Source organism: Limanda limanda, chromosome 18 (genome assembly GCF_963576545.1).
Source record: "Limanda limanda chromosome 18, fLimLim1.1, whole genome shotgun sequence".
NCBI lineage: Eukaryota > Metazoa > Chordata > Actinopteri > Pleuronectiformes > Pleuronectidae > Limanda > Limanda limanda.
This window is the reverse complement of record NC_083653.1, coordinates 7,185,173-7,201,914: the sequence shown is the minus strand read 5'-3', so window position 1 is coordinate 7,201,914 and position 16,742 is coordinate 7,185,173. Positions and strand designations below refer to the sequence as shown.

At 40.6% G+C, this 16,742-nt stretch overlaps 1 protein-coding gene across 2 annotated transcripts; it reads right to left on the bottom strand.

Annotated features, from left to right (window-relative positions):
• Positions 1 to 6,886: 6,886 nt before the first annotated feature.
• On the bottom strand, positions 6,887 to 10,969 carry hlx1 (H2.0-like homeo box 1 (Drosophila)). 2 transcript variants are annotated; one of them, XM_061091261.1, is made up of 4 exons: positions 10,278 to 10,968; positions 9,536 to 9,721; positions 9,208 to 9,392; positions 6,887 to 7,763 (listed from the first exon to the last, which is right to left on the bottom strand). In XM_061091261.1, exons 1-4 carry the CDS (start codon positions 10,777 to 10,779, stop codon positions 7,425 to 7,427), a joined length of 1,212 nt encoding a protein of 403 aa, XP_060947244.1. In that variant the 5' UTR covers positions 10,780 to 10,968; the 3' UTR covers positions 6,887 to 7,424. The 2 variants fall into 2 exon arrangements, with proteins under 2 accessions (XP_060947244.1, XP_060947245.1); XM_061091262.1 differs by lacking the exon at positions 9,536 to 9,721 and having other exon boundaries at positions 10,278 to 10,969.
• Positions 10,970 to 16,742: the final 5,773 nt, after the last annotated feature.

The window sequence follows — 16,742 nt, the reverse complement described above, 5'->3', positions numbered from 1 at the left end:
AACAAAATTAATTAGCACTTGCGGCTGTAGTGGCCGCTGTTGCTCAGTAAAAGTTACATAGTGCTGCTTTAAACGTTTCTTTACAATGTATTTTTTGAGAACAGGCCCATGTGAAGTGACCCGACTTTGAAATTTGTACATAAACCATGAAATGTAACCTCATAACATGATATTCTCATCTCTGAGAGAAGAAAACAATTTCACGCTGCTGAACGCCAGCTCTGAGGTCGAATGTGCGAGCATCTCTCTCATTTGCACACACACAACATCGACTCCATCTGATGGCCGGACCCAGCGTACGGTTGGTTTGAAAAGCCGCAGGCAGTTCACCCTGATTTCAGAGAGCAGAGTGAAAATTTGCTGCTGATGACAGATCATGTGAAATGAAAGTACTTTTTACATCCTCCCATTTGCGTTTGCATCTCAGCGGGCAGCCAGAGCTCGGCCATAATCCCCCTCCCAGTGTGGACATCACTCAGTGAATTCAGCCTCTATGGAAACGGGCAGGCGGTCGGACCGCTGCCATTTCACGGCCTTAATTAATACCAAACCTCTGCACCCTTCACAAATTACAGCGTATACCGCACAGCGCTGGCGCAAGACAACAGTCTGCAGTCTGCAATAAAACGGTTCCTTCACGGCCACATTAAAACGCAGAGCGGTAGGTCAGAGGACTTCTAGCTTATAACTGATTACTGTTGGCCATCAGCTCTGAGTGTGCAGGCTGTATATTATTTGAGAAGGGTGGTGAAAGAGATCTTAAGCAGCGCTGTCCAGGTGGCAGATTCTCAGAGGGATCCTCCACTGTGAGAGCCAACCAAGGACAACCAGCGGAGCGTTGGAGTTTGGAGGGGGAAGGGAGGAGCTGGCCACCCCACAGTGCCCCGCAGGCTGCGGTCTGCAGCCAGTGCAGCAGTAGGTAACTCTGGAGCCAAGGTGGAGTGAGAAAGGAAGGGAGGAAACTCAGAGAGAAACCATGAAAAATGTGGAGCATGAAAATGTCTCCCTTGGTTTATGGCAGCGCTGCCTGGCTTCCAAGAGAAACACATCTTTAAATTTAACTTGAGATGATTTTTTCCCCCCCTCCTCCTCCTCCTCCTCCTTCTCCTTCTTCTTCTTCCACTCCCAACTGCTGGCAAGGGCCTGGTTTTGAAAGCAAGGCCAAGATGCTTGGAAACTGCGACCATGTTAAAAAAGCACTCAATAATGTGGCTTTTTGGAAATGTGGCGACAGCTTCTGTGTGAGGAGCTCAGCTTTCAGTGTTGGTGAACATGTTTGGTACGTGTGCAGCTGCAGAACAGTCCGCTCTATAAAAATCTCAGGATTTACACGGCGATGGTGTATTTACTGAAGGTAAATCTGAAGTGGAGGGGGAATAACGCTGAAACAGTTAATTCAGTTACGTATTCCGCAGATTCTTCTGGGGATATTTCAATTTCGCACACAGTCCATTAAACATGAACTCTCTAAAGGCACTTTGGACAACGTGCATTTCACTCGTTCCTCGTTGTAACTTCAGACCAACTCTTTTCTAATTCTGCTCAGGGAGCATAACAACTGCATTTGGCATAAAAGCCCATAAATAAAAGACCTGATACGGGTTATTTCAGTGAATTGGATTAAAATGACGGGGCGGCTGGAAACACTTTGGCCTCCTATCAAATTGAAGGTTTGTACCATGTAATAATATTTTGCTAGTCTCAGGAGGAAGTCATCTCTCATGCCGATGATTCAGAGCTCATTTGAGGAAAGAGCAGCCCAGCCAATCTCATAAATCAGCGTTTGATGGAACAAACATACCTCAGAGGGAAACAGAGCATCGACAACCACTCCTGTGCTTACAACGACTGAATAAAATGCCCCAGCGATGATGAACACATCTTTTTGGGTGTGGAGCTGACACCTCGGAGTGCAGAATGCCATTAAAAACATTAATTTATAGAGGTTTAAATGCTGTAGGCGAATAAAGCCAGGGTATAATTTAGAAACACATTAAACCACTTTGAAAAGCAACTACTGTACAATTTTGAGATACTTGTTCTTTGCTCTAGTATTTTCAGTGTCTGCTAGGACTTTTACTGGGTTGCTTTTACAGCTGTATATATTTATGTATATGATTAGCCTGATTTTACATTGAGAAAATGGCTTCTAACATATGGTTGTTGTAAGATAAAATACACAACAACATAAAAAAATGTTCAAAATACACAACAACAAATTCATTTTGTCAAAATATGTGATGCAATAAAACATTACCTCATGTTCAGTTATTTAACACAAAACTAACAAATAATTTTACTTTTAACTGGTAATGATGTTTTTCTTTTAAATGCTATTCTCATATTGTTTAGTACAACTAACAACACATTTATTTTTTCAGTGGATTTTCTTCATCCACTATAATGCCCATGTTGTACTGAATCAAATCCGTAAAAAATCTAACCAAGGATTTTCTAGAGTGCATGTAAAATTAGCTGACAAGGTGCAACATTAAGAATAAGAATTAAAAATATAATATATCACAGGAGACATTCTGTCTGCAACTGTCACATGTTACTCTTAATGTGTGTTTTAAAGGTGATGTTGAGTATTTCTACGGCCTCATATTGCCAACTTTGGAAAGTACATTTAATCAAGTGTTGTTCACTTAAGATATTGACTTTACTTTTTAAATCCACTTAATTTCCCATTTTGGAGGAAAATATTGCAGTTTTTATTAGCGGAGCCATTAAATTAGCAGATTAAAACACAAAATTGTATAACGCATTTACGACTTTACAGCAACAACATCAGAGAGCTTCTTAAGCATTTGTGAATGATAATCCAATAATTTGATATAAACTAATATATTTCAAATAGGAAAAAAAGAATCGTATGATGAGGAGTATTTTTCCTCGAAACGACTCAATTAAATTCGAAAATATTTTTGGGATGATCATCATCATAACAAAAAAGATTAAATAAGATAAACCATCTTCACACATTCTACATTTGTTTACTGCAGTTTCTCAAGCAGTTGTTGAGTTATGGCTTAGCCTCTCCCCCCCCCCCCCCCTCTCTGCTGATGCATTAAGGCAACTGAGGAGAAATCTCCATCAGCCTATCAAGCAACTTCACAGATAATGCCTCAAAGCGCTGGAGACGTCACAGCTTTTAGTCCCGTTAATCCCTCAGCCGCCACAGACAGAGAGCCCCTCCCCTGCTCTCACAGAGCCCATTTGTTTTACACAGTTACTTTTTCAAAGTGTTAAATATTGGCGAAATCTGCGAGGCTGGTTTGTTTTATGGGTTACCCCGTCCCGGGTTGCCAAGGGGGACATATAGGACAGCTTTTAATGGAGGCGGAAAGGCTGACATTAAATACCGGCCAGATGGACTTTCTCCTATCCTGCTCATAAAAGTTCTTAGGACAGTTCACAAATCAAGGCCTCTCAGTATTATGTTAAGCGTTTGGGTTGTTATTGTTATTGTACATTTGCAAATACTAATGTAATTTATCGCTTTTCAGGCATAATTCGAGACTTAACCCACCCAGACATTTAATATGTATAAGCATTTAACAGTTAATATTAAGTTGATGAAGTGCCTGGTGCTTTTACTGCCTTCCATGGAAACTGGCTTTCATAACTCTGACAGCGTTTTCATCCAGCGTGAATCAAGGAGTGGAGATTAAGACGAGTGCCATCTACTTCATAACCGTTTCACGGGCCCAGGGCTAGTTTACGAGAGGCAGCGCTGGTGTTTCAGGGGTAAAATATCTCCTGTGTGGAAAGGAAGCAGAAGGCAGCAGGTATACTGTAGAGTCAGGCCAGAGAGGGGAAAATGAAAAGTGAAATTCAAGATGCGAGGCTAAAACGGAAAAACGGCAGCTCTCTGGGGGTCAGTCCTCTTTCCGGAGTAGAGGAAAGTGGACCCCGTAGTAGAGAGTTAGCGGTGGTCCAGGTTTTTGGGTCAGTCACTATGATGTTGCTGTTAACATCACAACAAATACTAGAAGGTTTTCCTGCCTGAGATGTAATGATATCTGTGGAACTTATATCAGGAATAAAATAATAACTGAGTTGTGTTTAGCAAAGTACTGTAACAAAATACATTATAAGGAAGTTCTATTTACAGGCACCTGATCATATCTGTACTCCCCTACTGGTATATTGTACTCTACTTTATCTACTCATCAGTGCATTAATGTATGATAAATGTACATATTTGTGTACACCATGATAGGATCCAGTGATCCAAAAACTATTATTCTATAACATTTAGCTTGGATGTGAATTTATCAGTAATACTGATCCAAAAAAATAATAATATTTAGCAGCACTAGAAGAATAAGAGTATTTTAACTTTCACCTTTTTTTCGATGATAATACATTTATGTACTGAAGTATTTTTAAACTGTGATGCTGGTAAATTATCTTCACACGTATTTTCTGCTGATCTGAAATTAAACTTGTTAAACTGAAGAGAGTGTCACCAGCAGTGGAAGGAGTATTCAAATATTTAACTGGAGTAAAAGTAGTAATACAACAGTGTAGATAATCTCTGTTACAAGTAAAGGCCCTGCATGTCAAATGTAAAAGTTAAAGTAATCAGTATGCTGAGTGGCCATTTTTTTGGAAATAAAATATTGTTTTATGTTATAGTTTAATCATTAATAATATATCACATTTCTATACTTTATACAAAGTAACTAGTAAGTCTATGAGTTTGGTCGGAGTAAAATATGTGTTTCTGACAGTAAGTGAAAATATGTAATAAAGGGAATTACTATAGAGTCATTTAAAGCTGTAAGTACATTGGGCTACTTGAGTATGTGAGTTTCCACCATTTCCTGACACTGACACACAGAACTAAAACTAACTTTGACAACAACAGGACCAATAGATGGAAGTTTATTGAAACAATATCACAGCATTTAGACCTAAGAATTAATGTAGAAATTGTAATCGATATAAAAATTAAATTAAATAGAAGGTACCTGTTTCAAACAAAGTAGAGACATACATTTTGTCTGACCAATTAATAAACTCCCTCTTAGTTGTCTGGTTCACGATGAAATATTCACGCACTCTGTATTTCTAATATCTTGAGTACGGCCCTGCTGACAGGACCAGGTCTGCATACAGAGAACTTTTACTTAGTTATGTACATAAAGTAACACTTTGAACGCAGGACTCTGAGTCTCTTTACAGTGCGGTGGCGCTGCTGTGACTTCAGTAAATGGCCCGCGTGTTTCAGTGAGAGCTGCTCTCAGCTTGTTTTCCATCAGGCTTATTTTTCCATCAACAAACCTCTTAATAGCCGAGGCAGGCGTGGTGTATAAAAGCTTAGAGTGACAGACTAACTCAAATATGATTCATCAAATTCTCTACAAGGTCATTGGAGCTCTTGAATAAACACATACAAACACATTAACATATATTACTGCACTCAGACTTATCTCGCACAATCTCTATGTTGTCCGCGCGCCGGAGGAATTTTCTGGAAACGTCAGTGATTTATTTTGCACCAAATATACTTTACACAGTGCAACAAGTTTAACAGTTATAATGATTACGTGGGAATAAATATTGATTAAAGTTTTTAAAAAAACTGTGAGAAATTTGGCCTTGAAGAAAAGCCATGTGAGTGTTATTCCAGATTTATGGAGGACTTGTAAATTAGAATTACTCTCACAGACACACACACACATATAGAGCTAATGCAAAGGGAGGGAGTGTGTCATGACATCATGTCATTAAACATCCTTAAGCAGCTTTTGTTATGCTGCACATGTGAGTTTGGTACAAAGTGGATTCCTCCTATCTGGTCATCTCTGAGCTGACACCATTCACTGTCCAGATAAGGCTGATTGAAAATGACACTTTCAACACTGCAGCATCCTGATTTCCGTGTTACTCATAACCTCAGAAAAGACAAAGTGATGTGGAATATCAGAGCTTGGAAAAATGACCGGAGAGGGAGGTTATGAGCAGCACTATAAACGGAGGAGATGTTGATTGTATCTTTGTCTGGATACATAAATTATACCCATCCGGGTCGTCTGTGCTATCTGGAGCCAGCAAATGTATACAGACTATAAACTACCCTCTTCATCTCCTCCTTCTTGTTCTTCTTCTTCTTATTCTCTCGCTCTCTGTGCCAGAACTGCAGCGTCCTCGGGAGAAATGAATGTGCTGATGGGAAAAGAGCTGAAGACATTGACATTCATCATGGAGGCAACGATTTGGACGACTTGTCTGTTGATTGTATTTACTTTGTCTTCAGTGATCAAAACAATAATGGGTTTAAGTTCACAGACAAAGATTAAACAAAAGAGGATTCAAACCAGAGTCCTGCAGGAGAATCCTGGGATTTATGAATCTGCAAATGATTTGTGTTTATTTGCCTTTGTGGATGAAACCAGTCGTTTTGGTGAGCGGCTGCTTTTATCCATTTGTTTTGTTTTATGGTCATATGCAACATCTTGATTTCCTATTTGGGTCGGATTTTAATGGCTGCTGGCTCTTTTTATTCCATTTTAAATGTAAAAATAAAATAAAGATAACCCGTTTCAAATTAAATAAATTTTTTTAAAGTGGATATTTTAATACCTTGCTTATATTATACTCAATCATCATGAGTTAGTGACTTGCAAATTTAGAGAAGGCTTACATCAAAGAGGCATACTTTTACATATTTTATTAGATAGTTCTTATTTGTTGATCTATAATTGTAATTTGTTTTTATTGATATCCTGATACTGCTGTTTTAAATTAAATGAGTGAGGTGTTGAGTGTTTTGAAAGGCGACCATAAATAAAATGAATTATTGTCTTTATACCAACAACAACAATTATAATTTTGATAGACATGCTACTATGAATAACAATAATAATAATAACGATTTTCAAAGTAAGAAATATTTTATTTACAATATTTTCAGTGCAAATTATTATTAACAAAATAACACAATATACTGTATATCCAGACCAAAAACAAACAGGGTACATGAACACTGCCGATGTGAAGCTCTGAGATTTCATTAATAACGTGAAACAAAGTGGCTCATAACCTAAAAAGTAAAATTCACAACAGCACATTTTCTTTTCCTTCACATGAGGAGACACAGAAATCTGATGGACCGAACTAATCTGTGGGTTTAGTCTCACAGAGAAAATAACAAACAATGAAGATAACATCTAATAAAAATGAACAAATGAATTTGGACTATTTTCCTCGTGTGTGGGTTAAAATAATGAGTCACGTTAAATAACGATACAGGTTGACTCCTCTGGTTCACAGGATTTAAACGCGCAGGCCTGGGTGTGTTTGTTTATGTTTGTTTTTTTTATCATCACTGTCGTTCTTCTCTCGCAATAATAATAATAATAATAATCAAAACCCTTTATGTCTTTGTCCATCACTTTAAAAACCTCCAGGCTTCATATTAGCACCTGAGAGGAGGCCGCTGTGTCTGTGGCCGTGGCCGCCGCCGGGGCGCTGCAGGCCGGCGCGCCTCCGCTGATGATCACGCTGGTTTTATGGAGCTCGGAAGCGTCCAAGTGTCCGTCGGAGTTCTCCTCCTCCGGGGCCTCGTCCGAGTCGCACTCGCTCCGGCCCTCAACGCTCTCACACTCGGACTCCTCCGGCTCTTTGGGCTCCCTGCTGCCCGCCTCCGACGCGCCCTTCTCCGGCTTCTCGTCCTTCTCCTTGTCCTTCTGCGCCTGGGCCTCTTTGGAGTGTCTCCACTTCATCCGCCTGTTCTGGAACCACACCTTCACCTGCAGACGCACATCACACACACAACCGTTTTGTTCTGTGCACATTCAGACATCAATTCAGTGGCGTTCAGCTGCAGGTCCATGCATTTAATTTCCCTCGAATCCTGCTTTGTTTTCCAGTCAAATATATTGGACTTATAATAAAAACAAACTGGTCACAATGCTTCTAAAACTTCAATTTGAATTGTAATTATAAAAAGTTTCACACTCTATATAAACTTCCACCAAAAGCTAAAAGTGCCCTTTCAATATTTTGTATCTAACTTTTATTTATGAGATGTGAACCCTATTTTGCATGGAAAACAAAACAGCAGCATAAACAGTGCAATACAATTTATTAAACACGTAAACACAACAGCAAAGTGATTTAAGAATGAGTTTAATGCTTTAACTAACATGGTAATAATTCATAATTAAATTTGAGAAGTTCAGTTTTCAGCTATGACGTTATTGGCGACACGTTTCCTGGTAAAATGAAGTGACAGTTTACGAGATGTAAACAAGAGCTGCTGGCTCATTGCTCAAGATGAGGGGGAGAGCTGACCCTTGCTGCTCAGACAATCAAGTTGCACCATCCATGCATGGTGACATATGCCTTTAAAAGCCTCAGACAATAGCTCTAATATCTTTTATCCGCTCTTATTCATTCTTTATTCTAGATTTAGATTTCTGTCCTGGTTGAATCTATACAATTGTGTGTTTTGCTTGTACAAATCATATCCTCTGGGTGTGTGTGTAGCTGCTGAGATGAGGCTGCAGATCCAAACACAGAGGTGAACTTCTCACTTAACATCCACTGCTGTCACTTCACCCGTCAGGACTGTAGCTACACCCTTAAGGACACGAAGGTCATGTCCCCCCCCCTCTATTTCCCTGGGTACGTATGAGTTTAAGCAGCCTGCCTGTGTCTGACTTACACATGATGTTTAAACCTGACCCACCACGAGCAGAATTTAAGATTAGCATAAAATTATGTTTATTGATCAAAAATACAGAGTTAGTAAATATGACAAAGTTTGAAATGATAAGAAAATCTGGGAAATTATGAGGAGTTAAGGGGGGGGGGGGGGCATATAACCCCAGTAGGCCTGTTCCTAAAATCTTGGCTGCAGCCCTGTGGTTTTATTTTTTTGTTGTTTATTTGGCCGTGTTCAAAACTACAATAAAACTCCATTAAACCAAACAAATTCCAAAAATAGAGTTGTTTAAATGAGCTGACAACATATTGTATAGAAATGTATTAATTAATATTGATTTTGCAGTTTATTTTGCAGCTCTGTGTTCAAGAAGAGCATATTTTACTGCCTCTCTAAACCCTTTCTGTAGGTAAGATGTAGTTTATTTAAAAAATGTATTATTATTGCAACATTTAATCCACAGGTAGGATCGAGGCCGACACCTATAGCTTCATAATCCACGGGTAGGAGTCAAGGTTTGTTCTTACCTGAGCGTCCGTGAGGCCGAGCATCGCAGCCAGCTGCTTTCTGTCCGGCTTGGTGACGTACTTCTGAATCTCAAACCTCTTCTCCAGTCCTTTCCTCTGCAGGTTTGAAAACACGGCCCTCGACCACGACCTTTTCCTCTTGTACGTCTGTGGCATTGTGTCTTTCGTGAGGACGGCGTAGGGACCTGTAGAGACGACACGAGGAGGACATGAGGTCAAAACACGCCAGTTCCAGAAAGCGGAGCTACATCATCTGCAGGTGCACTCACACCTCCAACATGAGAGCATGTCTCCTGTCTGTTAACAGTCCTATGCATGTGTGGACTACCTGGGAAGGTGTCCTGAAACTGATGCTGGCCTGAGTGTCTGCTGCTGCTGCTGCTGCCTAGTGAACTCATCATGGAGGACGCGTCGCTCATCCCGGGGTCTATGGAGGAGAAGTACTGGCTGGCCGGAGGCTGAACGGGGATGTGGATCCCTGACTGACGGTTCAAGCTAACGATGGACGTGAGATCTGTCACAGAGCGAGAGATGATGGGCTTCAGTCAGGAGACAGTTATCGCAGTGACACACAGGCACACTATCACTGACTCGGCTCTTCACTGGGGCAACTGTAGATGTGTAAGGAGACTGTGGGTTTTAACATCAGCCTGCAGGGTTTTCTTGCTGGAGTGCTTTTGAGCAAAGTTCAGCTACACTGCTGCTGTGTGGAGCTGAACCTGACCTCTGACCTCTCTGTGGAAGGGGCAAGAGAGGAGAGGATTTCCCCACAGGATTCTTTAAAGTGCAGCTTATGAGGCGCATTAACTAGTGTGTGAACAAGTCTGTCAGTGTTATCAAGAGGAGTTTGTGCAAAGTTAACAGCTGCCTCTGGTTCGAGGTTTTCAGTTTCTAAGCTTTGGACATAACTTTTTCTTTTCTACTTACATCACATGATTAAAAAGTATTCTAAGGGTATAAACACATCCCTGGTGATTGTTTTCTGTGGATGACATCACAAGGAGCCTCTCCACACAAACACCACCTAACTGTTTTGGAAAGTCTGAGGGTAATAAAAGATCTGTGCTCACCTCTTAGCGACAACTTTTCTTTTCCTTTTGGGTCAAAGTCCGTCGACAATATCCGATCAATTCCGAATTTGAGGTCTTTGCTGGACGGCGGAGGACCTTGCTGGGAGGTAAACGCAGTTCTGGACACTGTGGTCAACTGTAGTCCGTGTCTGTGGTACGGAGACGCCGGACTCATCCGCGCACCGTACGGCTCCGGCGCCACCGGGGAGGGACGCAGCGGAGAGCCGCCGGAGTGCCCCTGCTGGGCCCGGTGGTGGTGGTGGTGGTGTCCCATGTGCACCACCAGGGCCGACGACCCCGGGAGGTTCTCCGCATCTCCAGCCTGCAAGATGTCTGCGATGCAAAACGACGGCTTCTTGATCGTATCCACAGCGAAGCCCCCCGCGCAGTACGCGGACCACAGGCTGAAGTTTGACGCGTAAAACGGGTTGAGCCCGGCCGTGTACATCCCGAACTCTCTAACACGTCTTTCTGTTTGTCGGAGGAGAGAATAAAAGCGCATGCATGTATAAAAAACCCAGGGCTGGCGTGTGGAGCAGGAGAGATGGACGTCCTCTTTGCGTCAGTGCCAAAATCGCTCTCCCAACTCTGAGATCCTGACCCTGCTGCTGCGCTCCGAAGTTCCTCCGCTGACACTGATTGGTTGCTCTCTGCACCAATGGATGATTACCCCTGCGAGTTTGGGTGATGTGTGACCCCTACACACACGTACACACGCACACACACACACACACACACACACGCACACACAGAGACACACGCACGACCGGGGACACTTCGAGGCAATTTTGATCCTGAGATGATGGATTGATCACTTACAGAGAAACTCCTATTTTTACGCGCACTGAACAGCCACAATACGCATGAACTCTCATTACAATTTCTATCACTTAAAACAAATTGTTTTCTACTACTACATTCATTAGATTGGATAATTATTTTAAAGCAATTTTAAATCTGTCAGTTTGCAACAAATAAATCCTGCAAAAATTAAAAAAAGGACGCACACAAAGTTATAAAATTGAAATAAAACGTAATAATTAACCGAATAAAACTGACGTGTAACCCTGAGCGTGCTCTGGCCGCACTCATCCTGTTATTGATGCTCCCTGATTCGCCTTAAATCAGCGGATATTCCTGCAAGACTCGCCCCCGAAATAGAAGCTGTTTTAGTATTTTAGGATGCAGCAGAAATCCTTATTTCTTCCGGCGCAGGAGGGAGGCGAGACTTCATAATGACTGTTAGAACTTCCCTTCTTCAATATTTGTGCAACTTTATCTCGACCTGCAAGTTGCACGGTGACGCAAATCCGTCCCCATGCTCATAATAAACACAGGAAATCTATTCCCCCTGCAAAACCAAAACACAATTAACTTCAGAGGCGATACTTCATCCGCAGGGCCCCTCAAGATTCACACGTCGGGCCCCTGGACAGTGGGAGCGTTTTTAGAATCGAGGATTTAAATAGTAAAATCTTTTATTCTCCCTCTGCTGCGTCTTTATTTGGAACAAATGACCCTGAACGAGAGTTTTAATTTCTGCAACGTGAGAGAACAGCTCAGTCTCTTTGCCCCCTGTCACCACTCTGACCTGTCAAATAAAGCACTGAAAAATAAAAAAGATATACTTAATTATATATTTTTATGGTTTATAAATAATCTTATTTATGAATATGAAACACTTTTATATTCTAACTATCAGTAAAAAATGAAACATCTCACAAACACACACGCTCCCACTCACACCGACACACACACAAACACAAACACATACATGCACAAACACACACACACTCTCTGTCTCACTCATTTACAAACACACACAAGCTCTCTCTTTCTCTCTCTCACACACACAGACACGCACACAACCATACAACCATACACACAAACACACACACACACACGCTCTCTCTCTCTCTCACACACACACACACACACGCACACGTTACTGGGAACAATGGCCTGTGAAGTGAGTCCTCCTTCATTTACTGGTGATTCATGCGGCCGGACGAGGCCGATGACCCTGACCGCCTCCTATCTTTGGACGCTCCTATCACGCTGTTTTCGAGTGACACTTTTCCGGGTTTAAATTTAGCAAAGCAATTTTTTTTGTTTTTTGTATTTCTTTAAAAAAAAAAAAAAAAAAGCGTTTGCCCTCCATCACGCAGTCAAAACAATCCAGGGAAGAGGATGTGCAGGACGCAGCAGGCCTCCTGGTTATTTCAGGTGCTGATGAGCTTTTCAGAGGGAAACGTTCACACAATAACCTCAGATCAGAGTTTACACGCAGGAGATGTCAAACACAGAGAGACTGACAGGATCAACTCACCTCAGCTCATATCACAGCACCGTCAAAGGATATTTACTTCCTCAGCTCTTGTATAAAACTCACATATATACACTAAAAATAGGACCTGCTTTATAAGACGAGAGGAAAATGGTTCATATGTAAAATGTGTTTTCAGAGCATGTGTATCACTGTGTATGCTTTGCTTGTGGAATTTATTCTGTTTGCCCAAAACATGCACTTGATATTTAAATTACACAACACACATTATTTTTGCGTCACCATCATATGCCACAGATTAAAAAAAATTAATGCAAATATTGTTTAGTATCCTGCCTAAAAGTATTATTATTTATATATAATGGATTAGGGATTAAGAGAATGAAGAGGGCAGGAAATTTTTATGTGCACAGTATTTACCTTTCTGAAAAATAAAAAAGTGCTGGAAAAGTTCTAACAGATTGGAGATAATTTCTCTGCAGACATTTGGACTATTTATCAAGTGTCTGCACTTGAAAACACCAGTTTACAGACATTGCTCTCACCAGTATCCAGGCATTGATCCAGAAGAATCAAGGGTCTTTCTTCTCCCCACGTGTAGTTTTATTTGCAACCTTTAATATATAAAGTGTTTTCAATGGAACCAGCAGCTTTTTGAAATATACGTTCTTGCTTTGAAACTTGCAGCATCAGTCCAGCTGTGTTAAACACATCTGAAACTCTCCTCAGGCGTCGACCTATTAAAACCATTTTAAAGGCACAGGTCTGAAAATTGAATATTGTAAAAAAGGCACATTTCGATGCTCTAATCACCTGTAAAAATGAATTATTACTTTTGCAGCCACGAGTCCTGCTGGATACCGTTCTTCACCTTTATTTCCAGTTTCCAGACCCAGTTCTCTGTGGAGCTGTATAAACGGTGGTGAGTGGGATTCCTGCCCAGTGCCAGGGATTCCTGCCTCTGGTTCAACCAATGGAGGAGTCGAACCAGTTTTCAGCAACAGAAAACAGTCAATCTTAATACTTAAAAAAATTTGATGCTCTTTCTCTGATACAGCAGGATATTCATATTTCTAAGGTAAATATATAGTATTTTACTTGTTTTTTTCCAGTATATTTCCAGTATATTGTCCCTTTGTAAAATAGCATCGTCATAGACAATAACACAGAGATGAAAGTATATTTATTGAAGTACCATATTTAAAAACAATTCTGAGGTTCTTCTTTATGTTATTCTATACTTCTCCTCCATCTTAATGGGAAACGCTGTGCTTTTCACTACAGTGCGTTTATATGACAGTCAGTTACCACTTGCGTTCCAGGTTAAAACTTTACATGAACAAAACATATGGTGATCTTATAAAATATGATGCATCGTTAAAGATCGAACTGGTGTTTCCTATGTAATCTTCTTGGCTTGTGATCAGTCTGTAGCTGGGGATCCTCGTTATTCATGAGGCTGCAGCGGTTTCTTCAAACGCTTCATTTGGTTTCATTTGATTAACAATAGTTCACACAAAAGCCAAACTTAATCAATCAAAAAGCCAAATAAAAGTGATAAATTGTTTTGGCCGCCTTGTTTCCTTTCTCATTATACATCTCATGACCTCTTGGATTGATGTTGTGACCCCTCGAAAAGGCCCACGCCCTTGGTTCAGGAACCAGGGACCTTTTTCAGCAAAATAATTACTTTTATTTTGATATTTAAAGCACATTTAACTCCAAATATGTTTTCAATCGTTTTTAGTTCATGGTTTCAAAGTATCTCTACATTGTGTGGAGTGTACATGTAATTATAAGGAATCCATCTTCCACCATTAAACATCCTATCTTTCATTTTAAAGGTTTTATAACAGAAGAAAGGAAGAAAGTGATTTTCCAGTCATGATTAACAGTGCACTCCCTATTTAAGACAACGATAAATGACTAATTGAGTAAAACATCTTACTAACTGATCAGTGAGAGGAGTCGACTGCATGGAAGCTAATCAGACACATGAAAACACAAATGTTTATGAGGCTCATGCTCACTGTGGTGCCACAAAGCACCGCTGCCGGGCACTGCAGTGACTACCTTTAGGTTTAAAGCCTCCGACTGAGCCTATTGTTGTCGCCTGATTGCCGCCTGTGTGTTTTTCAGGAAGTCTTATCAGGCGGAGGAAAACTGAATGAGCCCCTCAAACTGCGGCTCTGCTGGATCTGAGGCCTCTGAACGAGAATGAAATGATTTCCATTATTACACCCAGAATGATTGCTCCCCTCTGAAAGGCTCCAGCTTCGGGGCCAGAATTACTATTTCTGGCAATGTTTGCCTCAGGAAGGAACTTTCGCAGATTTAATGGGACCTGGGCCATTGTACACAGCCTTCTGTATGGCACGCTGCCATCAGTTCCACAGAGAGGAGGGAGGGAAAAAAAGAACTGAGGGATGTGTCTAAAGTCAATTCAAAACAAGACCGGCCCGTTTATGTGACCCTGAACACATCCAATATATCTCACACGCTGAACTCGCTCCGAGGTTGAGATGAACTCAGATGCTGTTTCATTTGCTCGCAGGAGGTTGAACAGTGTCTGTGCAAGTTCTTCTTAATCAAACATGACAAACGCCTTCGTTCCGTCTGCTCTCGTCTAAGCTCACACGACGGAAGAAGTTTACAGTACAAATTGTGCGTTTAAGTGAAAGTGTAGACATGTGAAAAATGGACTTAAGTCGAGGTAAATCCTCTCCTGAAGGTGTCATATCATTATTCATTTCATTATTCAATCATTGTTACTGTGGGATGAAGGAAACTTTGGTTTGCTGTATAAGATGAGATAAAATACCATAAGATAAATTAGACAGAAGAAAAATATAGCCAATGTATTATTTTTGCAAAAGAAGTAAGCTATGAATAAATGATAAATAAAGTAAGAAGAAGCAAATAAAGTTTCAAATAAAAATTCAAACAGTAACAACCACGAGAAGACATTAAATGTAAAGGCAGCTCCCCCCAGGGACTGAATCTTTTCACCTCTCCTTATCAAGTTTTCATTTCAATGAGGGTTTTAATGAAATTTATTAACAGCTGTTTTTATGAAGGATGAATATGTGAGAATAAGAGTTTTCTTTTTTATTGTTTTAAGGCAGAAGAGAACAAAATGCAAATCAATTCATCTTTAACTAATTTTCTATCAATAATTCCAGCTTCTCCAATTGACCAGTCTGATTATTTGCAAATAATTTGATCTGGAAATAAACCACCTCATATTAAGGTGTTTGTATTCATTGATTAAAGCCACGTCCACATTGAAGAGAGAAGAATAGTCTAATACACCATCATGAGGCTTTGAAGAAACATGTGGTTAAATTATTGCTTTAAGATAAAACTTGTCTTCGCCAACAATGAGTCTATTGATAAACCAGCAGAGAGCAGTTGTATTTAATAACTTTACAGAACAGGGTTGAATTTTGCAGCTTTTTATCCAAAATGTCTCCAGAGTCTCTGACAATATGAATGAACGAGTGAGGAGAATAAATCCCATTAGTGTCTCCTGCTTCCTTTTGTGGTAGTGGCTCTCCAGCTCTTTGCTCTGCACAGTCCCAGTTTGAATTATCAAGTGGTCATTAGCAGGACAGTAGAGTAGTAGACTAATCACACTCAAGCCGGGCTGCCCTCTGCTGTAAACACCCTGAGGAGCTGCTGCTTTAATAATGGAAACTCTTCAATGCGAAGGCGACTCAGTGCATTTGAACTAAAGAGAAATAAAAAAAAAAAACACTCATCAGTTTACATTAAAACAGTTTTAACTCGCCTCTCGTGCACGCAGCGGGTCGGGCTCCTCTCTGCAGCTCCGGTGTGCACAGGTACACGCACGTTTAAATCACAGAGGCTAAATACTGCAGGAGACTAATGGAAACACCGAAGGTCATGATAACAAAGCATGAGGACCTGATGCTGCTGCTCAGGAGGAAGTCGAGCTGACACGAGGAGCAGAGAGAAGTGCTGGAAATGTTGTGGAAGTGCAATAAGAGACAGTCTTTGCAACTTATTGTTTATTGTGTCCAATAAGAACTGAAGAGTTATTGGTCGAGGAAAAAATAAAACAAAATGAACTATGCAGAACATCTTGATTTAGGATGATTGTCTAGTTTAATTTCTAACTTACACAAAGACTTTTCTGCAGATGCATTGAGGACAAG

Bases quoted from the DNA above. Each gene is read 5' to 3' on its own strand.
- hlx1 (XM_061091261.1), bottom strand. From the start codon at position 10,779: ATGCGCTTTTATTCTCTCCTCCGACAAACAGAAAGACGTGTTAGAGAG. The intron at 9,722-10,277 runs GTGAGCACAGAT...GCTCTGTGACAG, and splicing joins AGAAAAGTTGTCGCTAAGAG to ATCTCACGTCCATCGTTAGC. The intron at 9,393-9,535 runs GTAGTCCACACA...TCGTCTCTACAG, and splicing joins GTTTCAGGACACCTTCCCAG to GTCCCTACGCCGTCCTCACG.